Source organism: Hesperophylax consimilis, unplaced genomic scaffold, assembly GCF_061612785.1.
Source record: "Hesperophylax consimilis isolate HC1 unplaced genomic scaffold, BYU_Hcon_1.0 scaffold_32, whole genome shotgun sequence".
In the NCBI taxonomy this organism is placed as follows: domain Eukaryota; kingdom Metazoa; phylum Arthropoda; class Insecta; order Trichoptera; family Limnephilidae; genus Hesperophylax; species Hesperophylax consimilis.
The window spans coordinates 60,851-88,109 of record NW_028301262.1 but is presented as its reverse complement, the minus strand read 5'-3'; the positions used below and the strand labels follow the sequence as shown (position 1 = coordinate 88,109).

At 33.1% G+C, this 27,259-nt stretch overlaps 1 protein-coding gene across 1 annotated transcript in view; it reads left to right on the top strand.

Annotated features, from left to right (window-relative positions):
* Positions 1-18,837, top strand: part of LOC149409245 (salivary endonuclease-like) — a 42,673-nt gene extending 23,836 nt beyond the window's left edge. Inside the window, exons 5-6 of the mRNA XM_089650010.1 lie at positions 9,414-9,569; positions 18,223-18,837. Coding sequence (XP_089506136.1) covers positions 9,414-9,569; positions 18,223-18,480 — 414 coding nt within the window. The 3' untranslated portion in view covers positions 18,481-18,837. The remainder of the gene's footprint in view (positions 1-9,413; positions 9,570-18,222) is intronic.
* The last annotated feature ends 8,422 nt before the right edge of the window (positions 18,838-27,259 follow it).

Here is a 27,259-nt window from a genome sequence, read left to right as displayed (position 1 = left end):
TTGACTTATGTGTTTATTCCCCCCTCCCATAGAATTGTCCGAGTCATACTGTGCCTTTATAATTTCTAGCTTTATCTATGCATTTACATAAGCTACTAAAATAGTTTGGAATGTCCAAACGGATAAAAACTTTTTATTTTATTTTTTTTTTAAAGAAAGACTAACATTCCCGGGTTACGAATAACCTGCCAATATTTGAAAATCTCCTACTACCACCACAGTAAGCTGAAAAATGTTGTGTTGTGATGGAGGACTTAGCCAGCCGAGGAATTAAACACACTACGCTTGGGTGGGATCCAAACGCGATGTCAACTCGGCCACCGACCGGTCGAATAAATGTTGGCAGCGTAAAAACGTGTGCGCGCGTTTAGCGTGTATCCAGACTATGCACTAGTGATAAAGGGATCAATAACGCAGTTCCTCGGAGCATCTTCCATCGAAATACTGGTAGAACAAGTACAGCATTTTTTACACCTGATGCCTATGCTCTAAAGATCCGTTTGTTAAGATAGGTGGCCTTAAGATTGTTAGGATATTTGGCCTTATTACTATTACCACCTGATGGTTGTATTTACAAGACTGATTTTACGTTACATTAATGTGTTTTATGGATTCTTTCGTAATCCTCTAACTAGCTAGGACTTATAACAATACCCTTTCATGTTTCTAGCTGACTAGTATTGCGGCTCATTTGGCCTTATTAGTATTGTCATCTGATGGTTGTATTTACAAGACTGATTTTACGTTAAATTTATGTGTTTGGGATTCTTTCGTAATCCTCTAACTAGCTAGGGCTTATAACAATACCCTTTCATGTGTCTAACTAACTAGTATTGCGGCTCATTTGGCCTTATTACTATTGTCATCTGATGGTTGTATTTACAAGACTGATTTTACGTTATATTAATGTGTTTTATGGATTATTTCGTAATCCTCTAACTAGCTAAGGCTTATAACAATACCCTTTCATGTGTCTAACTAACTAGTATTGCGGCTCATTTGGCCTTATTACTATTGTCATCTGATGGTTGTATTTACAAAACTGATTTTACGTTATATTAATGTGTTTTATGGATTATTCCGTAATTCTCTAACTAGCTAAGGCTTATAACAATATCCTTTCATGTGTCTTACTAACTAGTATTGCGGCTCATTTGGCCTTATTACTATTACCATCTGAATGTTGTATTTGCAATACTGATATGATAATACGTTACATTTATGTGTGCAGACGAGTAAAATTATTAACTGGATAAAAAACCTCATAGACAGGGAAAAAAATCTGAACATTTTTCTCTATTATGCCATTATGATTGACTGAGTGTAAATATTTCATTTTTTCATCGTGATGATTTTGTTACTTGATTGGTGTAGTCTGCTCCATAAGCTTCCCATGTGATGGCGGAGAAGCTCTCTGAAAGAGTGTACTCGTCCCTCCAGGAGCATTTCCGTGGCGCTGCAGTATCTCGGTAGGCGGAATAGTTGGCGATAAGCATTATTGTAAGCGACCTTTTGCTTATGCCATTGGGATGTAGTGTAATCCACCCACAGTTCTGACGTGTACAGCGAAGCACAGAATGCGTTGAATAGTAACTTTTTCACGTTTGTACTGCAAAAATGAAAACGCCTTGACAGCATACCTGCTCTAACGGATATCGCTCTTCTTTGCCTTTCCATATCCTCGATGTCTTTCAGGTCGTCTGTGATAATATGTCCCAGGTATTTGACGGTACGACTAACATCCATTTTCCTTCCATCTAACCATACTGAACATGTTAGCATGTTTCCGTTTTAAGTTTATAGGAATAATCTTAAGCTGCCATCCATCATTACAGATTTTGATCACATTTACATGGAGATTATATTGATAATTCTACATTCAATTAATTTGTTAGAAAACAACAACATAGTCTGGTCTCAAACCATTTGCTGTTTTAAATGAGGTATAAATTTAACTTAGCAAGACTCTAAATTCAAATTTAACTCTGCCAGACCTCTTTTAATTAGCAATTAAAGAGGTCTGGTAGCTGCCCCCGTTAGAGAATAAAAAAAGATTGATGGAAAAAAAACGACGATTATAAGTGGCGCCAAATGAACTAGTTAAATGGCTGATTTAGCCGGTTAAACTGATATGTTTTAAAGGTTTCCATTTTAAACAAAACAAAAATATTTCCGTTTAAGTAAAGACTAAAGAATTGTCGTCTAACTCTTGTTAAGGTGTTTACTGTGAAAATACTACAAATTAATAGCATTAATTGGTTTGCGTTTCGACCTAGAAATGTTTTCGTCTGCGGTGCTTGTGCAGGTGTATTGGTTTATGTAATAATTCATATACATTTAAACCCCAACCGCATAGGTATCTACCCCAATTGGGGATACCGTAGAAAAAATATTTGAGATATAACTAATTTTCCCTCCATTAGATCATCAATTGGGCTAGGAGATTATTGAGGAATGTGCGGTATTCGTAATTCTGTGTTAAGGTGAAGCTATAAGTGAAAGCACTATTTAGATTAATCTTTACTACGAATCGGTATAAGTTATAAATACCAAAATATACTATGAATACATCAAATCTTGTTCTACCGCTTGGTTTTACGTCATGAAAAATATAAGCGTTAACAAGTAAATTGATTTCTTTTTCATGAGTTTACTATAAACTCGTATAAAGAACAACTTTTTAAAAATACTGTTTTATGACTAGGTTTATTTGCTACCACTTGACTTGATTAACTTTTTAACCGTTTTTATTAATTTTTTTCTAAAAATTAAAATCCACTTAGGCGCTTACTTAATAATTTTTCGAGTGACACATTGTATTGATTTCTTGTATTTCTTCAGAAGCCCGCGGAGAGCGGCAACGAACAGATGTCAGATCCGTGCCAGTGTTTTTAACGGTTTCTTTCCTGGTGACATAATTTTAGCAAGGGGTATTTTTAGTTCTCAAACCGTGAGGGTAAGCTTGTGTTTCTTTCTGATATTATCTATTTGAAATTCACTTTCGTTTTTTTGAAAGTATTTATGAACTACCCAACATCCAATCGAGCTGAAACTCGGAATATAGACTCGTTGTCGATGATAACGCATTTTGGTGGCACAGAAGTGAACATATACGCGTTTATCTGAAATTGAATGACAGTTAATATACGCAATAAATGTCGGCCGTACCAAATTAGGATTTGGCTCAGCTGTTTGCGTGGGTGAATCTAGTCCCTGGGGTGGAAGATTTATTATTTAGTAAAATCTAGATATATATTTATTGATAAAACATATGTATTTATAGCAAAAAAACTTCGTTTTTTACTGATTCATTTTTTAAATCTCAAAATTTTGAGATTTCGAAATGTCTTTATTCCGTGTTTACCTGAGTAAATGATTTATTTCTCATGGAAAAATGCTTTCCGTTTGTATTTATAATTACTAATAATGAGTTTTTATAGGTCCATAATTGAAAATGGGGAGTAAAAACAAAAACAAATATCCAAATGTAAGCAAGCTAAGAAAACGAAAAAATTTTCTCAGGAAATGTGGTCTCGCGTTATACCAGTACAGCAGGTGTGTAATCCAATTTACGGTTTTATTTAGTTCTTAAAAACATGTTATTTAATTAGACGAAATTTAGCTGATAAAATTAGTTTAAATATTGTTATTACGCCCGCACTACGAATTTCAAGATATAAAATTTCTATAAATAATAATTAATTCTAAGAAAGTTTAAAACGCTATACCTACCTATCTCCTTTTCAATTTTCAACCTAATTTTGGTTCATAAGTTCAACATTGGTAAAAACACATAAAAAGTTACTGCTCTACTAAAGTTTTATAGTAAGTTGCACTGAAATTCACGATAAACAAAACCTAGTCGTGCAATTAACTTGTTCGCATTTTTACGTCTTTATCTCGGTAACTATTAAAGATAGAAGAAAAACTGTAAATTGAATTTTTCTCAGAGAAGAGAAAAAATCAATAATTATAATATAGTGTTTCCTGAATTTAAAAAATATGTATTAATTTGTGTCGATCCACAAATTGATAAATTGAATGAAGAATTATTAGTTCATATGAGATTTTTTTTTCTTTATTCAGTGTTTTTATTGGTTTTTACAGTTTTTAGGTATGTTAAAACCACCAAGCTAGGCGCATGCCCATGTTATGGTGGTTGATTAAATATACAGTACAAAAAAAAAATCAAGAATGAAATGGTTGTGAGTTGTTCCTCGATAATTTCTAATACTGAGATTTGTTTGCTTCATTTTTTTTTTTAATTGCATTTGTTAAATGATTTTGTAGTGATACTAGTTGACCCGACAAACGTTGTTCTGTCATATTAATTATTTATAGTGAATATTTCGGTTGTTATATAATTTTAATATAAAAAATAACGAATGTATTGTAAGTGTGTAGAGGTGGGATCTATGGCAGAAAGATAAATGGAGCACTGAAGACGATGACCGCGAATCAAAACAAAAAAAAACGCCAACTATTCATTTTCTTAATTCAATGTTCGATCTTTTAAAAGTTAAATGAAAAGTAAAAAAAATAATTATATTTTATATCGTAAAGTAGGAAAATGAAATAAAGTAAATCAACATTAATTTCGAAGAGCAATTGTGTACAATATTTTTAGTCAGTCCGTCTTTAGCTAAAACAAATAAGCTCGATGGTTTGCCCACGCGAGAACATGCTAATTATGTCCATGTGAAAAACATGGTGTGCCGAGATTTAAGCAAAAAAAAAGAAATTAATTTTGTTCACCTCCGTGCCTCTTGAGATTCAGATTTATGCAATTGCGACATGCTCACACGCACAGTTTCGGTATCTTGTTGGATTTGTATGTTTGTTATTTCTGCTCTACTATTTTGCATATTTGTTGCTTTATTCGTTCAACGGCCCAGAATGGGCCCCCTTGCATCTTGCTGGCTTTGTTCACTGTAATACGCGCCCACTGTTGGGGACGGATATAGCACCGTCGCAACGCGGAATAATAGGATTGGAAAAGTTCTGAATGCCGACTTACCCTTTTCTATTCTTCCACGGTTTTCAATCCTTCTTTGCACTGGTTCACAACAATTCACAAATTTCACAATGCGCGAGCTCACGATGGCTTTGATTTTCGACACGGTCGATAAAGGGGGCTCCGTAATCAAACGATGTTGACAGGACGAATATTTTAACTCATCTAACGTCGGCATAGGAGAGGAGAGGGGTTGGGTAGATAGGCCACAATAATTTTACAAAGGATAGAAGGTAGGTAGTACGATGCTAGGTGCCAACACCCACAAATAGATAAATTAAAATAAATCGTTCAAAATTATGCACACAGTGATACATGATACATAACAAATGCCAAATGAAATGTCAAAATGTCACGACGCTTCTCGTGAATGACTTGTTCAATGAGGCAAAAGCAGAGCCATCTGTTATTCAACAACTTAAATAATTTCTTTCTGTCTGAAATATGAACGACTGTTAATTTTTTTAAACATAAATACTATAATCACGATTACGATCACGGCAAAATGGTAGGGAGGGGGTAAGGGGGTGAAAATTTAAGGTTATAGATATTTTTTAATGCCAAATAATAAAAGAACACAAAAAATATTATTTGTCAAAAAAAGACAGATAAAAATTCTGGATAGAGACACCCTAATCACCTAACGGTATGAAATATACTTTACAACCTATTGTCATACCTATCAATTACACATAAAAATTTCATAAAATCGGTCTAGCCGTTTAGGAGGAGTGCGACCACAAACACCGTGCACGAGATTTATATATATATATATATATAGAAGATTTTTTTTTTTTTTTAAAGAAAGACAAACATTCCCGGGTTACGAATAACCCAACAATGTTTGAAAATCTCCTACTACCACCACAGAAAGCCGAAAATGTTGCTTGTGTTGTGATGGAGGACTTAGCCAGCCGAGGAATCGAACACGCGACGCTCGGGTGAGACCCAAGCGCTATGCCCACTCAACCACTGACCGGTCAGATAGATAAGTACGCAAATTTATTTAAGTTTTATATAAGTATATACATAAGTTACATTTTAAAATAATACGATACATTATTTTTAAACGCCCGAAGGGTTTTGCAGCTCATCTTTCTATTTTATTTTATTTTTTATTTTTATTTTTATTTAATTTTTTATTTTTTTAAATAAATTTAAAATAAATCAAATTTAATAATGTAATAATAATTATTAAGTTCTGCAAGTATTTCTGTTATTTTTACAGTTTTTAATGTAGAGAAAAACCACGTCCCGCTTGACAACAACGAGCCTAAACCTTTACACATAGAAAGAAAGGGTTTTAGATTAAATTTACTAGAACAATTAGAGATAAATAAAAGAACTAATGATCCAAACATAACCCTAATTAAAAATCAACCAAAAATGATCATTTCTCCCCTGCTTAATATTTTCAAAAAACCCAAAAAATATAATTCCTTAACATAATCACCCACGTACCAACAATTAAGAAAACCCTTAGGCCATTAATTTTAACAGGTGTGCAAACACTGCTGGATTCCCAAATATTTTGGTTATTCCAATTCTTAATGAATCATTTTTGAACATTATAGAAATTTAAATGGGTGGGGATAAATAAAATCAAATAAATAAGTCGTCGCCGTGTGGACATACCCACAGTTTGATAATGGCCTCAAAAGCCGAAACAGCTGTCACATTAAAAACTGTAAAAATAACAGAAATACTTGCCGAACTTTATAATAATTATAAAATTATTAAATTTGATTTATTTTAAATTTATTTAAAAAAATTAAATGGAGTTCTACGAATTAAACACCAAAACAATAAATATACATCTTTCTATGAAAAATTACAGTGGAAATGTGGCAGTCTGGGTCATAGGCGTCGTGAATTCAATTCTTCGGCTGGCTAAGTCCTCCATCATGACACAAGCAACATTTTCCACTGTGATGGAAGTTTATAAGTAATCTTAGTTAGATTTTCTAATATTGTCAGGTTATTTGTAATCCGGGAATATTTGCTTTTGCGCTTTGTTACGCTACGAGAAAGGTATTGCTTTTCCGATAATTTTATACTGATATCAATCTCTTTGAAAGGGTTCCAGCTTCTAAATATATAAATATGTGTGTGTATTTAAATAATTTGAACCAACTCCGTGTCGAAGAATATTTTATCAAAAGGAAACTGTTTATAAACCCGTAAAACGGATAACACATGCTTCCACTTTTCGCATCGGAGATGCGGAAGTTTTTGATTGTTTTGTAATGATTTGTGCAAAATGAGTCTAGTTTTTGGACTGTTAATTCGTGGTTGAATTCCATTGTATTAGAATTGAAATCTAAATAACTTTTGTACTTTATTCGACTTATTTATTTTCGCTGCTTTTAATGGGTCTAGTTTTTTGTACTGTTAATTTGTGGTGGAATTCCATTGTGTTAGAAATAAATAAAAAAATAAGTGGAATAAAGTACAAAAGTTGTTTTGTTGATGGAGCTAAGCTCAATAGTTCTTTGTATCCGGTAATTGACGGCTACACCAGAGCTAAACGAAGAAAACCACTTTAAATAAAAAAAATGTTATGTTAATGTTAGCTCAGAGGGTTGGAGCTGGCAACACGGTATCACAACTTCATACATAAGCTCACATTTCACCACAACCTCAAATAACACATCTGCCCTGATGATGGACACTGCAATGCTGTCCAAAATGTTGGCTAAAGAAGGAGTTAGCGCAACACGGCATAACACCCCAAAAACAAATAACCAAAATTCCTCGGCTGGCTAAGTCCTCCATCACAACACAAGCAACATTTTCAGCTTACTATGGTGGTAGTAGGAGATTTTCAAATATTGTCAGTTTATTCGTAACCCGGGAATGTTTGTCTTTCTTTAAAAAAAAAAAAGAAGTTATTTTTTCAATCGATATATCACTAAGTATAAGTTTACCCACAATTCAAATAGGTATTTTGATTGAAATAAAATAATAGCTTACCTTCCGTATTTTCGTCTAAACACAGAACTGAAATCGCTGTTAGCAAATAAACATTTTATTAGGAAAATGTATTATAAAGTTGCTGTCACCTCATTTCTTGATGTTCATATAAAAATAATTAATACAAATTCCACAAAACAATTTTTCTCAAATTGCGGTCGGAACATTTGGTTTCAAAGAGGTGTACATTTCAGTTATTATGTGGTTAACTTCTAGATTTGAATATAAAGTATTGTGTTTTCTCTTTCTCGTTTAAATCATATTTCTCACACGGCATCATATGAGCTGTTCTCAAAAGCGAATTGATACAACGGATAATAGATGTTTGTTCCCAAACCGAACAAATTAGCCTGCGGGGTAACGGATTCCCTTGTTGAGTGGTTACGATCCTTGGCTACGAATCCGGAAGTCACGGGTTCAAATTCAATTATGTTGTTTCACAGTTTATTCATTAAAAAATAATGTACAGTACTAACTGAAGTCTCCGGCGTTCCCCGGGCTTACTTTACTAATGCTAAATCTTATAAGTAAGACAGACAACAGATAACAGAAGCATATTGTACGAAACAAATTTAATACTCTAAGGGGGCATTTCACTATCTCTGATTATGTTCTGACTAAGCATTAATCCGCGGATTAGTCATTTTTTCGTTTTCACTATATCTGAATAACACTAACGCTCGGGTTAAAGTTCGATTTGACCAATCAGTGCTCGAACCTCACGTTAGGCGCTATTCCTCGAATCAAAGATGGCGTCAAAACATTCCGAGTTTGACAGCGGAGAAGTGAGTCGAATTTTGTTGCGAATTATTATGGATACCGAGATTTTTGATTTACAGAAGCAGGTGAAAGGGCGGCGATGCGAAGGCCGCGAGTTTTAAGAGCTCGAATGAATTTGAATGCTTGTATGATCCATCCTGAATTATTTGATTGTGTTCAAAATAAGAAACAATGTATTAATTCGACACGAATCCATCTAAAATGACCTGATAATCAATATAACATAACCAAAAAAATGCACCCTTTGCGGTGTGCGGACTGTGGCGGGAAACTTATTAATTGGCGTTGACGCTAGCATTCCATTGACATTGCGGCAAAACATGACAGGCGTTATAGTAGATTGGGTAACTGCAAACATTTTGCGATGTTTGCCAGACCATTTCGAGTGTTATCTATCCGGAAGCTCGGTAACAATGGTGAAACGGTCGCCGTTGAATAACGAAGTTATTCTGATCTTTAAAGCCAGCCAACGGCTAGCTAGTCAGATATTTAGCCCGACATAGTGAAATACCCCCTAAAAATATGGTTCCAAGGAGTTTTTAAAAATTTTTTTTGAAGAATTAGTTATCAAATCAAAAAACCACAGAATTGTAAAAACGTGAATCTTGCAAGTAACCTTTTAACATCATTAATTATAATGTTTCAGAGATTGAAGTTGCGTATCGCAGCCTTAAACACCACCACAAGGTTTTACAGCGGCACTTATGGCATCCTTGAATTTAATAACAACACTGGATATCCAAAGGAAATTTACCTCAATCCTTCAACAAGACAGATCCCTGTGCCACTGTGGTTCTACAAGGTAAGTCAAAGCGCAATTGTTTATTTATATCTATCTATTTCTTAATATATACAAATCACGTGTCACTGTGTTCGTACACGCTAATCTCTGAACCGCCAAACCGATTTCAATGAAAGTTTGTGAATGTGTATTGTCAGTAAGCTTGATAGATATATGAAAGTTTGTGAATGTGTATTGTCAGTAAGCTTGATAGATATGTAGTGGTACGCCACTACTTGATTCGAACGGAGTTCTAGAAGTTTCGGTTTTTTTCCAAACAAGCTTCTTGGATGTTCTTTTATTCTTTTTAATTTTGTTTTATATCTACATAGCAACCAAAATGTTCGAGAAGCTTCTTTACCTTATAAAAGCGGCAGCGAGAAGGAACTCGCCAGTATTCCGTCTCCAAACCGCCAGCCAAGTTGACCTAGATATCGCCAGCATTCTATAGTATTGTGAATAGTAAACGAGTAAATATTGCGTCTGTAAAATCAATTTTAATTTAAAAATTAACACTGTATCAGAGTTGAACGAGACTTTTATTTGTACACCAAGATAACCACAGATATATGAAAGTTTGTGAATGTGTATTGTCATTAAGCTTGAAAGATATGAAAGTTTGTGAATTTTTATTGTCAATAAGCTTGATATATATATGAAAGTTTGTGAATGTGTATTGTCAGCTTGAAAGATATGAAAGTTTGTGAATGTTTATTGTCAATAAGCTTGATAGATATACGAAAGTTTGTGAATGTGTATTGTCAGTATGCTTGAAAGATAGAAAAGTTTTGGACCCGATTAGTGGCGCTGTTGACAAGATCTAAAAAAAAATAAAAAATTATGGTATATATTTTTTTTTAATTTGTCATAAAAAAAACCACAAATTTTAATATTTCCCTGCATAGAAAGCGGTCTGTGGCAGAACAGCGTTTGCCAGGGCCGATATATAAATAAAGCGGTATGTGGAAGAACAGCGTTTGCCAGGGCCGATATATAAATAAAAATGTAAACGTTCGTTTGTGTAAAATCTTAAATTTCCGAAAGTTCTTCACATTTATTTGAAATTTTGACATTGAATTTGCGTATTTTTTGATATTTTTGATATGTTATATAGATGAGGTAAAAACACGTTTCTTTTAAATAGCGACATCTGTTGGACATAAAAGCAACACGCGCTAATGTTTTTCTATCTGTACTGACAGACTGAGAAACAGCAAAGCGTAGCGGGGTAAAGCTAGTGATAATTAATGAAAAACTGTCAAAAACTTTGTATGATAGAGAGGCGGCTCTGGGGTTAATCGGTCAATTAATAGGTCAGTCGAAAAAACCGAATAAGAGGTAATATTTGTAATCAGAGAGGAATATTATAAAAACGCCAATATATGTAATTGATTCGCCGGTAATCACCTACTTTGAAGCCGGTAGCACAATATATGTAATTAATTTGCCGGTAATCACCTACTATGAAGCCGGTAGCACAATATATGTAATTAATTCGCCGGTAATCACCTACTCTGAAGCCGGTAGCACAATATATGTAATTAATTCGCCGGTAATCACCTACTCTGAAGCCGGTAGCACAATATATGTAATTAATTCGCCGGTAATCACCTACTCTGAAGCCGGTAGCACAATATATGTAATTAATTTGCCGGTAATCACCTACTCTGAAGCCGGTAGCACAATATATGTAATTAATTCGCCGGTAATCACCTACTCTGAAGCCGGTAGCACAATATATGTAATTAATTTGCCGGTAATCACCTACTCTGAAGCCGGTAGCACAATATATGTAATTAATTCGCCGGTAATCACCTACTCTGAAGCCGGTAGCACAATATATGTAATTAATTCGCCGGTAATCACCTACTTTGAAGCCGGTAGCACAATATATGTAATTAATTTGCCGGTAATCACCTACTATGAAGCCGGTAGCACAATATATGTAATTAATTCGCCGGTAATCACCTACTCTGAAGCCGGTAGAACAATATATTATGTAATTAATTCGCCGGTAATCACCTACTCTGAAGCCGGTAGCACAATATATGTAATTAATTTGCCGGTAATCACCTGCTCTGAAGCCGATAGCACATTATTGGTTTATTTAAATTTATTTTTCTTTTCACTTATTATTAACACAATTACTTTGAATGTAATGTTTTTACCATTAATTGCGGAGTTCCCCTATAATTTAAAAATCTACAAAAATATATACCATGATAGTTGCGTTGGATAGGTAGGTATAGGAGTGATGTGACTGATCTTGTGGATTCTATCTTGAGTAATTTGATCATTTTCCTTTTCCAAAATTAAATTATAACATTTGAAAATGTCCGTTAAAAAAAGCTATTTTGCATTAGGCATTACAACACCGGTTGGAGTGGGCTACCTTTGGCAGACAAACTTATCGGTTTCATGTAAAAATTATTTCGCTTTGGCGATCTTGAAAAAAAACGGACAATGATTGAACGGTCGCAAAAAATACTTTTAAACCCGTCGTTATGGTACCAGCTTTTTGTAAAATTAGATTTAGTGAGCATAACCGTCGTAACATTGCGAGTCAACATCAGCTGTCGCGGGAACTCAATATTTCATTTTTTTAATCCTCCTGCGGTGCAAGCCTCTGGGTTAACGAATTTCCAAAAACGTTCACATATGACATTGACTTTCAAATATCTGATCACAAATACCATTTGGGTTCTGGTGGAACCTTCAGTTGTCTCATCCACTTTTTATTTATTTTTTATTTAATAAATAGTAAATACATGTCATCAAACAAGTCCTGCTAAGCCAATTGAATTGGCTTGTAAACAGGTGCTTAAAGTTTAGTTATATATACATTTTAGAAGTTATAATTTACATCTTAAATCTACAGAATCAACATTTTTTCATACAATTTTTCTTACATATTACAGTTTTTTTTCCGATAGCTAATTTTTCACCATATATTTAACCTTTTTCATAGACTAATAAATTAAATATCTTCGGTATGTTGTATTCAAACGTGCTCTGTCCGTACTTATTATTCAATTTTGGAACTATTAACCCGTTATTTATTTCTCTATGCTGCAGGGTAAATATATGCTGAATTATAATTTGTTTGCCATAGTATAGCCTTAACAGGTAAAATTTTGGCACTCTGAAACAGCAACGGTGTATTATGTCCCTGTTTGAAAATATTAGGGACAACGAGTAATTTTACAATTGCGTTTTGTACAACTTGGACTTGTTTCAGATTGGTTATAGTAGTATTTCCCCATATTGTTAATCCATATCTTATAATTTTTTCTGCCATTGGCATATAAATTATTTTAAGTGTTTCAATTGATAGGAAAAAATTTAATGTGTACATTCTGCCAGCAATTTATCTGAGTCTTTTACAGTTTTTTTAATATGTTTGTCCCATTTGAAAAAACAATCTACTGTAACACCAAGATAGACATATTCCTTAACTAATTCTAAGCTTTCACATATAGAATTATTTTTTATGGATGCAATTAAAATTATGAGAAATAATTTTAGGATTAATTTGAAATTTGGCATTAGGTGATCTTATATGTATTACTTCGCATTTTTGTAATGCGTAATGCGTTTTTTTAGCATTCATTAATAGTCCTGCATCATGTGACCATTTACAAAGTTCATTAAAGTCAATTTGCATGAGTTCAATTGCAATTTTTAGATCTTTATAATAGAGAAAAGTGTTTTCATTATAGTTACATAAATTATATACAGTGCAGGTCCCTATATGGAACCTTGTGGAACTCCTGCAGATACATTTTTTGTTTTACTAAAAGTGTTACTTATTTTGGTACATATTTTTCTATCTCTGAAATAATCTCTATAATCTTACTCCAGTTATAATCTTAAATATATCTATCAATATCCTTTTGTGAGATGATTTGAATATACTTATTTGCAAAGTCTACCTGACGTTTATGAAATTTTATATTAATAGCAGTGATAAAATGATCGGCAATATTATTTTCACAGACGCAAGCAGTTATTTTCTTGCCTCTAAATTTGGCAAATATATGGTCAATACACGTGCGAGTAATTTGTCCATTTAATACATCTTCTCTGGTTACTACATTGATGTATTTAGTTAAATAATGGTTATTAAGTAAGTTTTCATATGAAGTTACAATATTATCTTGTTCATTAAGCAAATTTAGATTTATATCTCCAAGAAGATAATATTTTCCTTACTATTAATTGTCTCAAGTATGATGATAATTCCGTCAGAAATGATGATTTACTGAAATTAGGAGATCTATAGATAGCAATTATATTGACTTTAGTTTTGTCCTGGAGTATGAGCTTTCCTGTTTTATTTTCAAAATGTATTGATTGTAAGGTTTTTAGTCTAAATTCAAATTTGTTTCTTATATACAAAATAATACCTCCTCCTGACTTATCAGTCCTGCATTATATCCCGGAATATTGTACATACACGTACTTTCAGTTTGAATAGATGTTTCACATAGCATTAGAATGTCAATATGCTTCAAACAATTAAGTAAATATATATATGCAATACATCCCAATATTTTTGTAGAGATCATATATTTATTTGAATACAAACAAGATTATCAGACGTATTTGTGTTTTGTTTTTTTTTATCCAATCTTCTAAATTATTTACTCTTCTACTTTCTATTTTGTCGTCATTATCTATATAAGAAAAATTAATTTGCGCCATCTAATTCGTAGTTGAATTTTATGAATTACAATAAGATGCTGATACGTTGTTTGGTTGATTTTACATATTGAAATATTTCTATAAGAAATATCTCTTTATAATGCAGTATAAGGTTCAAATTAATACAAGACATAATTACATACATTTTTTTCTCACAACAATTTAATAAACAGTCAATATGATAAAGCATTTGTTTTTTTTCAAATAAACCACCATTCATTTTCTTAAAGTAAAAGCTGTTAGTATAATATGGTTAGTACATAATGGTTTTCCATGCGATCAGCATTAAATAATATTACAAATAAGTATTTCATTTTTAGATAACAATAAAATTTAATAATTTTGTTAGGTTGATTAATTCCCATACATAGATAATATAATTAACACGTATTCTTGTAAGCGCAATATAAATAACTCGATTTATGAAACCTTAACAGTAATTAATATTTTTTGTAGGTTTCAGCCCGTGGTAATTAATTATTTTCTTGTTTTGTTTAACAACAGACGTGTTGTAAGTATAGATTGAAGAATTTAATGTTTAATATTTAACAATATAAAAGTGATTGAATCTGAAGCTAATTGGTACAAGTACTTTTTGATAAACACTTAATAAATACAAAATATTCTGTATGTTCACATCTAGTGTTATTTCAGAATATTTATATCTGTTAATATGTCGATATGATATTAATATTCAAAAAATAATGCTACATAATAATTTTATTTTTGTTAGTTATTATGTGATTTTTTATAACAATATTTATGCTGTGGCAGCGTGGTTGTATGAGGGCTGTACTTATTTGTAATTTACGGCGGCTGCCCAAACCGTAAATTGTGTTCAGGAGATGGGAGATTGACACGAGTGTCTGAACAATTGATTTAGTTTATTTGTGAGGACGAATATTATAATTTATACAGAACGCGGTGACGGTGGCAGAAAGAGTGGAGGTACTGGCGGTTGAATCGAACGCTAAAACAGGGATGAAGATTCCTCTTCTCATGCTCGCTTGCGTATAGCAGCGGAGTGGGGGGAAATAAAGTAGTCCCACAATGTAAGAAAATGTATATTCAATAACAGAATAGAACGACGTTTGGAAGCTTAGAGTTTTTACACAGTGATTTTTTTCTTTAATATAATGTAGAAATAAAAATATGTAATGTTTGGCAATAATAACGTAAATTGTATTTAATGAAATAAATTAAAACACTTTTTTTTACCACGATAATCTTTATTTTTTTAAATCGACATTGTATATTTTATGTCCTGATGAAGAGAACACCATTCTCGAAACATGTCGATTTAAAAAAAATAAAGATTATCATGGAAATGGTGCCACAAAGTGAATTTGCAAAATTTGAAGAAGTAAATTGTATTTATTGAAATGTAGCAAATTCTACGAGAAAAAATCATATGTATTATAATAAAACTATATCTACTTTGGGACAGGTTAAATGTTATTTCTAGTCAATATTATTTTTTTTCTTTTGCTAAAAAGCTCATTTTTTTATACACATTACATTTCGTTTTATCGTTTACAGAATGCCTGATGTCAATATTCCAGTTCATCTTTTTTCTCACAGTTTTTACATTTAGGTTCTTTATCTTGGTTAGCACAATCTTTGTAGGAATGATCACCAGCACAGTGTGTACACAATGGTTTGTCCTTTTCTTTATGAAGACACCTGACAGAAGTATGTCCAAAGCCCAGGCAGTGATAGTACTGCACTAGAGGATGGGCATCCTCTACTTGTATTCTCTGGTATCCCACATAGATTTTACCGGTATATACTAGCCTTCTTCTTATTTCAGTTCTAACTTCTACTTTGTAATTAGATGTGTTATTATATTTGTTTTTCAAGATCTTTTTTAACGTCATCTCAATTTCTGGTTTATCTATCATCACAGAATTGCAACGTTTTTCAATTTCTGTATATCTAGTATAATTTCTTCCTTAGATACTGCTAAAATTGAGTCTAACAAATCATTGTGAATCTTCTAAGATAAACCTTTAAATCTCGAAGACCTTTCTAAATGTTCTTTTAATATTTCCTGAACAAAGTTAATAATACCACGGAATATTCCTGGATTATCAGACTCTTTTGCTTCATCGTGACCTTTTAATGCCAGTTCTAAAGATCCACAAAACACACTTCAAAATTTTTGTTAAAATATACAAATTTGTATCTACTAATCACTATCTTATTTAATACGAATATCATTGGTTCCTAATAAGACAAAGCTCATTGAATTGTCGATATGTAGTGTAGAGTTAGATTGCTTATTAATCTCTTCTTTTGAATATTTAAATCACTAACTCCCATGTCAGTCGGTTGAGTTTAAAAGTAAGCAATGAAAACAAAATATTACGTTACTTTTATCGCCACCACAGATTCATCCACAAAAACTGTAACTTTTCGTATTAAAATATCGTTTAATCCCTTTATTTTTATGTTTTGTAACAGAAACAAATTGCAGTGCGGTTGGGGCCATTCATATACACTTTTTGCGATTTGTCTCAATATGATATCAACAGAATTCGACATTTTTAATTATTCCATGCAAATCCAATTATTAATTATTGCTGCATATTTTTGGTGGTCATTGACCAAATGACCCCCTTACATATAAGAACTTCAGTAAGTAAATTGTAAAGGCTAAACAGGTAATACATACTATTGTAAAATGGAACAGCAATTTGTTTGTGTGCATATTTATTCAATTGGCAACAAAATAATAATTATATTTTTTTTATTTAATATAGATATAAGTAGGTACAGTAGTATTACATAAATTACATATCGGTACAAAATATATTTACAATCGCAATCTCACCAAACAAAAAACTGGTTCTTGTGCTTGGTGAGCGAGTTATATCAATTATAAGGAAAATAGAATAACATTAGTTAATAAGTCATATATAATAGGAACAATTGAAACTTCTGGATCATCAATATGCGTAGGTGTACAAACATATAATTCTGTTACAGTACTGAGCAATTAAGAGAGTAATTAGAAACATCTTAATAAAGTAGAGATTAATATAGGCTGATAATAAATATAAAGAAAGGGAAAAACAGACAATTATTTTAAGATACTATTTAACTCCATTTTTTTCAATTTAGTTATGAAACTTTTAGAACAATGCGTGGCCGGAAGATTTGTACATCTTTATATCGTTTTTCTTCTTAGAAGAGGAGGCAACTACTCCATTGAAGTGGTTCGAAAAACAAAACTTAATTTTGATCTTGAAAATTGCACATATTTGGCTTTTGGCCATAGAGCAGTGCACGACACAGGAGTTTTTTTTACATTTTCCAGACAGGGCCTAAGAGAGATGCTGTGTAGCAGGTCTTTTTAAGATAAGAATCTCTTCAAATTATTCGTAATCCGTTTAAACACGAGATTGCAGGCCCTAAACGAATGAGTTGATAGGTTTCCCAGTAAACTTTAAGTAAAATACGAAAGTCTTATCACGATGTCGGAACACGTGTTCATAATAATAAATAATAAAATAAACAAAAAAATAAATAATCATTATATGTCCGCATTTCGTTATTGTTTTATTAAGACAAATGGAAATTTAGTAAAAGTTTATTAGGAAATAATCCCGAGATTAACCGGATTACCAATAATTTGAAGAAATTTTTAATAAATTATCAATATCAATTTTTTTCGTGTACGCAAAAGAATAGAATTATGCTTAACTTATTTTTTTGTCTGATTGAGTTATGTTATTACAGCCTTCTTGTAACTTTACTCCGTGTTGTTGAACACATCTACTATAGGTACAGCTTATGTGAAAGCATTGCCAACAGCATGCAATCTAGGTACGAGCAACTATCTAAATGACCGAGTCTTGATATCCTGGTCTTCAATATCACCTGTCTTTCGAGATAAAACACTTTAAGTTACAATCTATTGACCATAAAACATGTGACCATCATATTAAAAGCTAGTTTTCATTTGCAGGTAGTGTACGAGCCCAGCACCGGCAGAGCCACCGCTTTCCTGGGACTGAACAACCCGTACGTGACTCTTGCCGAGGCGCAAACTCTGGGGAGAGATTTCTGCCCCGACCAGTGCACCGGCAACACAGCATTCAATTGGATCAACTGGGAGAACACCGACATGGCCAATGGCTTCAGTATCTGCTGCAATATCAACGACTTCACACGTGTCGTCAATTACCTGCCCGACTTACCCACTACCGGCGTACTTTTCACCTAGACGTCTGTGCAAACTGACATAAGAATTGTACAACATAACCTTAGATTTGTGCAACCTTACCTAAGATTTGTGCAACTCAACCTAACCTAACTCCTCTTCCAACTGGCAAAATTCTTACGTGGGTATTCAGAATCCACAGTAACATCGCTGAAATCAGTCATTAGGTTGCTCGACTTCACCGCTGCCATTGGACTCTTATAGTGGACATCTGCGCAACCTGACATAATGTTTGTACAACCTAACCTAACCTTACAGTATTAGGCTGCTTCTAGTACAAATTCTTAAATTGGCCACCTGATCCGATATCAAAGTTAACATTTTTTTATAATATTACATTACAAACAATAAAAAGCTATTGACTACAGATATCATGTTATTTTATTCCAAAACATTATCCAACCTACAGTTGTTACTGTTACCTAACCTAACCTAACCCTTCAGGACTCTGGCTTATTTATGATATAATAGCTGGGATTTGGGAAAAAAATATCAAACTTTGTGAATTTTTTATTATTAATTTTTATATAAAATGACAAAAATTTTACATAGGTACCATTAATAACATTTTAGTTCAATGTTTAGACGAAAAAAAGTATTCTTATTTATTTACGTTTTTATGTTTGATTATGTTAATTTCCACCACTTTTCAAAAACAGTTAGTTTTCTGATACGTTCGGAAATATACTATTTATTCTGTTTTATTGCAAAGCAGAAATACACACAACTTCTCTGACTTTCTAACAGCATATTTAAGAAATACAAGGGTAAATATGCCAATGGATTGAAGGTTTAAGTAAGTCAAAATTTGTTTATTTTATTAAGTAAGACATTTACTGTATACAATTCTAACTTTACAGTCCAACCGAGAAATTCCGGTTTTATGACGGTCTAATAATTGCCAATCTTAGTTCTAATTACACAATAATATATTATATTTTGTGGATCTGGTGGGGGTCTCACTCTGTCTGGGTCCTACTGGAACTTTCGGTTGCGCTGCTATTACGCATAGGCGATAGGCTAGAACCTTCTAGTGAGTTGGCGTAATGTGCCAGACCAACTCGCGACGTATTGTCGTAGGGTAGGTCGCGTTGTTTACTTTCAGTGAGACAATCTGGATTATTCCACCCAACGCCACAATATCATATTTAATATACTCAGTTGAACGATGACTGCCCATATTTGGTGTCAAACGCTCTAGTATAGCTGCATACATTTAGGTAGACGAATTTAGCCTATTTATTTTCTATGATTATTATTTTTATTTATAAAACCTACAAAGAAAAGATAAACGATGAAATAATTCACTGTCTGTCGCGTGTTAACCTGGTTGGTGTTGGGTAGCTCAATATATTATATGGTGCATGTTGTTAATGCGATGTATTCTTATAATAAACATGGGGCAATTAAGGGGCTTACATACTCTATATAACATAAACATACTTATGTACATGGCAACAGTTCCATTGTGTTGAAGAAACGTCACTAGAAAAGTAGAAGTCGAAGAATGTGATTAATTTCGATAGAAATGTGATGTTCACTGAATTGACACAATACTGTATAAATGGAACACAAAAACTGTGCAGTTAATAAAATATTACTACAATAAAGAGGAACAATGATATTGCACTTTTGCAGTAGTAGTTAAGCAATGGTCATAAATAAACCACTCTCTAGATCGATATCTTCGGGCTTTTTGTATGGCCCCATTTTGTCACCCCCTTAACCACAGACGACCACAGATAAAACGGTCGTTTGGTCCAGACAGGTAAATATATTGTGGACCATAAATAAATCTCAAGGCCATTTAAAAAAGTGCAAACATAGATAATATAACAGCACCCAGCTAACATCGTTCATTCACTAGCCCAAAAAAATTATATTTTAAAAATAAAAATATTGGAATGCAGGAAAAGGAAAATAAAAAAAACCCACAGCTATGCACACATAAAAATACTTTTTATTTTCAAAAAGACAATGGACAGTAATACAAAACAGGGTCAGTACAACCGATGTATTGAGCATTGATTTATCATTGAAGTAGAAGATAATACTAATATATCTAAACAAAGCATGATACAGAACAAGACACAGAAAAATAAAAAGTACCGGTCTCAACTAGGAATCGAACCCAGTCTTACTGCAACAACTTAACCCATATTTCGCTGACGGTTCAAAAACGCACCATCCTGGTTGCTTGGTCATATTTTGATAACTTGATAAGGATTCACCGTTATTCTTTCAGGTATTTATAGAAAAGGTTTGACTTTACCGTTAGAACTAAACAGGTAGAAATATATTTGCTTCAGTCGCATTGTAGACGCCCCCAAAGTCGGACAAAATACGACACTCAGGTAAGCAATTTTTAAATAATTATTATATTTAACATATTACTAAAATTCTTAATATATTCCAGCATTTTTTAATACAGAATTGACTCGTATTTAATAATTTGAACACTTTTAAAAAAATAAAAATTTCAAAGGTACTCATTTCACATAGTTTATTTAAGTGGTGCATTAACGCACCGTCGGCGAAATACGGGGGTAAAAACCTTGGCATTATTTTATTCATAATTACCGGCATCAATCGCTAATACTGTGTTTTTTCTTCTGAATAGGATGAATCCAAAGGACTTTTTTACCGCACAAGAAGCTGCTGACTTTATCACAGATAATTGGAATGTCAACGATGAAGACGGCGAAGAAGATATTCCAGATGTGGTCGTTTTACCACCTGAAGTCGCCGAAGTTACTGATGAAGAGGATTTTGATGACAATGATTTACATGAAGACGCTGCATTTAGCCATACTTTCGGAGATACGGCAGGAACTTTGGAAGTCCACTCCAAGAGGCTGATGAGTGAACCTTCAACAACTCTATCCCAACCCCAACCATCAACATCTTCGTCATCAATGCCAAGGGAAATGCGTTGGAAGAAATCGAAACCTAGTTATTCGCGAGTGCCAAACAACGTTGAGAATAGAAGCGTCAAAGATGTGAAAAGAAAATTAGTGGGTAAATCTTGTACCGAGTTCTTTGAACTATTTTTTAATAATGATCTTATTAACTTAATTGTAGAACAATCAAATGGTTACGCTCTATTAAAAAACAAAGTAGCCACATCGTTGACGATCAATAATATAAAAACATTTATAGGATTTTTATTATACACTGGGTATCATAGGTTACCTCGTGAAGAAATGTATTGGTCTCCAGATGAGGACATTACAAATCCTTTTGTAAGGTCATGCATGACCAGACAAACCTATCGTGACGTCAAGAGTAATTTACACTTGGCCGACAATTTAAATATCAATACGACTGACAAACTTTATAAAGTTAGACCATATTTATCCTTGTTGAATAAAATTTTTAAACAGTTCGGGATTGTAAGGCATGCGCTGTCAATAGACGAACAAATGATCCCTTATAGAGGAAAACATTCGTGTAAAATGTATATTCATGGCAAGCCAATCAAATTTGGATATAAGTCGTGGACATTGGCTTCTGCAGATGGATATATTTATGCATTTGATATATATACGGGAAAAAACAAAGTGCCGTCAAATACTAATAATTTGGGTATGGGAGGCAACGTTGTGAAGGATCTTCTGAAAAGTGTAGACACTCCAGGAAATCACATTGTTTATTTTGATAACTTATTTACATCGATCCCACTTTTGAAATATTTAAGTGATTTTTTGTTGTTTGTTTTTGGGGTGTTATGCCGTGTTGCGCTAACTCCTTCTTTAGCCGACGTTTCGGACAGCGTTGCAGTGTCCATCATCAGGGCAGATCCGGTAGATCCGAACACTGCAACGCTGTCCGAAACGTCGGCTAAAGAAGGAGTTAGCGCAACACGGCATAACACCCCAAAAACAAACAACAAAAATGCTTTTGGCCGTGAAAATCTAAAAACTTACCTATTTAAGTGATTATTTGTTTTTCGGTACTGGTACGATAAGAGAAAATCGACTAAAGAACATCGGTACACTAAAAGCGACCAAACAAATTAATAAATTAGAAAGAGGGGAATATGATTATAGATTCTAAAAAAATAATAAGATACTGGTCGTTAGATGGAAAGATAGTGCTGTAGTTACAGTGGCATCTAATTTTGATAACGTAGAGCCCATTAAAAACGTATCGAGGTATTAAAATATTTAAAAAAGATTATATAAATGTCACTCAACCCAGCGCTCTTACCCAATATAATCGTTTTATGGGAGGTGTTGATTTAGCGGATAATTTCATTTCAAACTATAGAATAAGGGTTCGTGGTAAAAAGTGGTGGTGGGCAATATTCTCCAACTTCTGTGATGTGGCACTTTGTAATGCATGGAAACTATACCAAATGGTTCATCCAGAAGAAAATATGAGCCTTTTGAATTTTAGAAGAAGTGTGGCCACCGCTCTCATAAAGTCGTCAAAAGTAAATTCTTCTTCTATTGGCAGACCCAGTAGATTTGCGACAACATCGAGGTCAAGTATAGCAGGGAGTAGTCATTTTTTAAATAAGGGGGAAAATAGAAAAAGATGTCGCATATGTCATTCACACACATATTTTATGTGTCCAGAGTGTAATGTGGCATTGCACCATAAATGTAACGAATTATACCATACCGGAAAATAGTGTTTATTATAATATTTGTGTATGCTAATTTCTTATTATGTCTTTTAGAAAGGTGCACTTTCCTACCTATATATACAATATCTTTAATTTTGGTTAATATTAGTAATATGATTTATAAATTAAGAGAAATAAATCCACTTTAAAATAAACTTGTTTGGTTTCATACATTTACTTTTTACCCCCCTATTTCGCTGACGGTGCGAAAACGCACCACCTCATTTTTTTGTAAGTGTAAGTTTTTTCATTTTTTTAAATTTTTTTATTTTCTTAATTGTGTGTTTATATACCACATATCCAAATTCTATCAAAATCTGACCACGGGAACTGATAGCGGCGAAATATGGGTTAATAGGATTTAATTTGACCTTGCACAAAAATACAAGAATATATACACAAAATACATATTCAACAAATTTAGGTGTTAATTATTATTGCCACAGCACTAGAAGTTATTCAAATTCTCCTGCAAGGGTTTCATATAATTTTCACAGTTTGTCGTCAGCAAACATCATGGAAAATGCTGGTTAAATCTGAATACTTACATGATGCAATTCTAGAGAGGTTAAAATGATCTTGTTTGATGTAATCGTGGCTTTTTTTAGCAGTTTTAGCATCCTAATACGTGGTATAGTATCGCGTCGGAATACGGATAGGTCTGAAAAGGAAAATTAATTAAATTATTAGCCAATGAAGTACATTCAGGAATCAGGAATATTGTATCAAAGAACGAAAGGTTAGTACCTGTATTTATCAACGGGTTCGGGTCCTTCTTTTAGTTGGTGAAGATAGACAGGATATTATATGATGACTGGAAGATTAAGCGTTGCCATGCATTCTTTTTTAACCCCAAAAGTACCGTATTTTTGCTTTCAATTGCGAACTGACACCCACAAACAAACGTATTTCTTGCTGCTTCTTGCTAGCACCAGATTATCGAATCCGTCTGAGCAACCTTTAACACAACACGACATTAATTTATCACCATGAAGAATTCTAGCACACAACATTATTTTTAGATGGGTTAGACGATTTTCAAAATTCAAAATATTTACGCTAATAACTTTCACTAACTTTCGAAATGGCGTCTTGGAAATTACCGTTATTTTTTATCGCAGCATAACACATGCTTAGCTTCTCTTTCTGTTACACAAGTCGCTATGGTAGAGAGCGAGAGATCAAACTACAATTTTTGCTCTGAGCCAATGAGATCTGAGCTTTCAGCCACAACAGCTTTGTCTATAAGAATTTGGGTATTGAATAACTCCTCCCATCAGGGTTACAAGGTCAGACGGGAGTTGTACGCCCCTGGCAATGGTATTGTGCCACGATCATAAATGCAAGACGCGAAACGACACTAGAGTTGGTCGATATTCCTGTCCCGGTCATAATGAACCGGTTCTGAACTGTCACTGGAACCATCGAAATTATTTCTGAGAAAACTGGTTATTTTTTGAGCATCCGGCCGTTCCGAGCATTCGTGAGATATTTTAAATTCCAATTCTAATTTTAGCGTGCACACGTTTTTTGCCGCACGGTTATTGATTGCAAGTTGTTAATCGTTTATTTATAATCGTCACAGATTCTAATATTTAAGTCTTTTACAACCGGAACAATTGCACTCGCAAATTCACTACATGATACCGATTCAATTATTCTAAAACTAACCTATTGTTTACACTTTCCACTTGCTCTTTCACCTCCAAAGGAATAAATCTACTTTTTTTAAATCGGAACCGCTTGTTGTTTTAACTGCAATTGATCCATATATTTGATAAATTGACTCTTCTGAAAAAAAACTACTGGAAATTTCCCAATTAATTGTTGTTTTAACGTATTACTATAAACACAATAAAATAATCCTGAAAGTCTTACATTAAACAATTCTATAAAATCTCTTGTTGAAAAAAATCTCAAATTGTCAGATTAGCATTGACTTCCATCACAAACTTTAAATCTCAAATTAGCATTGACTTCCATCACAAACTTTAAATCTCAAATTAGCATTGACTTCCATCACAAACTTTAAATCTCAAATTAGCATTGACTTCCATCACAAACTTTAAATCTCAAATTAGCATTGACTTGCATCACAAACTTTAAATTGTAACATGTACAGTGTGTTCTTCGCGTATGAAGGTACCTTAATAACTTTGTTGTCAAAACCACTTCAACAAAATGATTCTTGTGCCAATTTGACTTCTGTGAAATGTTTCACATACCTACTCAATTTGTTTCCGTTAACACGCTGCACAATGTTACACAATCTACCACGAATTTCAGATTGACGTTATTTATTAATTCATCTTTATTTATAATAAGGCTCCAAACTATTATTTCATAATCAATTAAATTACGAAATATTATTACTTATAGTCTTGTTCTCTCAATATTGGACTATGGAGATACAGTATATGGTCCCTCTTTACTGAAAAAACCCAAAAACAAGTATAACGAGTCCAAAATGCATGTGTCCGATATTGTTGAAATGTCCCCGAGACGGGATCATATCTCGCCCTGCCTCTATCGGCATCAGATTCGAATATGTCCAACAGAAGGAAATTACAATTTCCAATTGTGTCAAATGTTCAATTTGATGAATTCAAAGGTTCCTGCCTAATTTTTTTTTTTTTTTTTGTGCGGTGAAAAAAAAAAATGAAGACAATGTTAGTAGTTCTTATTCGAAGTATGATACAGTTAAAAGTGATCGAGGAGAATAGGGTCCCATTAGCTCAGTTGGTAGAGCACTGTCCCGGAAAGACAAGGGTCCTGGGTTCGAGTCCCAGATGTGACCGTTTCCTTTTCTAATTTTTCTGTTTCAGATTTTCGTTCAGAAATCACTAATATTGTCTTCAATATTTAAATAAAACTACTGTGTTTGAGGGGAGTTATAGCTATTCTTCGTCAAAGCTTTGAGACGAAGTACCACTGTCAATTCGAATATCGACATCGTTGCATTGCTTCAAAAAGCTTTGCTGCGAATAGTTGCTATCGTTACAATGAAGGGGATACTTAGTTACTTGTAGTTGCGATTTTGTATATTGTATATTTATAGTATTTAGAATTTTTGTTGACTACATTATTAATTTGCATTGATTTGTTTACCTACTATTTACACTTTTATTTTTATTTGTTTGTGTTGATTTGAGTTTTCATGGTTAATATTATTTCATTGTTCATTATTATACCTAAATATGTATATATTATTATATTGGAGGCACTGCTGAAAACCAGCTGATTCTGATAGATTGTATAAAAATGTTGGCATTCTTCAAAGGTGTAATGTTTCTATCTGCTATGGAAATAATTTTGTGCATTTCTGAACTATTAGCTTTCCTTTAGAAAAATCTTTTCTACCTGATTGTGTTTCAAAGAAGTTCATTTAATTTTTCAAAAGAAGCAAACGCATTGTGACTTGACATTTTAAATAATAAAAAGGAAAACAATTTGTTTAAAGTCACTTTATTGTAATTTTTTAAGTCTACCGGTTTCGGTACCTCCGTACCATCATCAGGACTGTTATAAAAATACTAACAAATACAGAATAATACACATATATATAAACAAATAGTTGAGAGAGAAAGAGATAGAAAAACAGAGAGAGACAGTATCAGTTGCGGGAGGGAAGTGGGGTGGGGAGTTAGGGATAACAGGAAACATATTTATTATAGGGCTGAATGTTAAATTTAATTGATTATTGATGATTTCAGCCTTTGAATTGACTGATTTCTTTATTTCCAACGCTTCCAAATTATTAAGTCGTAAACCTATCTCATTTTTGTGTAGGACTTTAATACCCGTGTCACGGTTAAAAGTATGATCTTTATTAATTAGATGTTCTGCAAATTCTGAAAATCCCGAACTGGTTAGACATCTTAGGTGTTCTTTTATTCTAGTTTCTATATTGCGTGATGTTTGCCTTATGTAGAATGCTGGGCAATCATTACAACTAATTTTATATACGCCCGAGTGGCTAAGAACATCTTCTTTATCTTTGGCATTAACTAAATATTTTCCTAGATTATTATTAGTATAATACGCTGGTTTAATTTCTGGTGGGAATTTAATTGTACATGTAGAGGAAAGGTTATTAATATACAAAATTCTTCTCCACTGCTGGTTGGAGTTATTATTGTTGAAAGTTAGTGG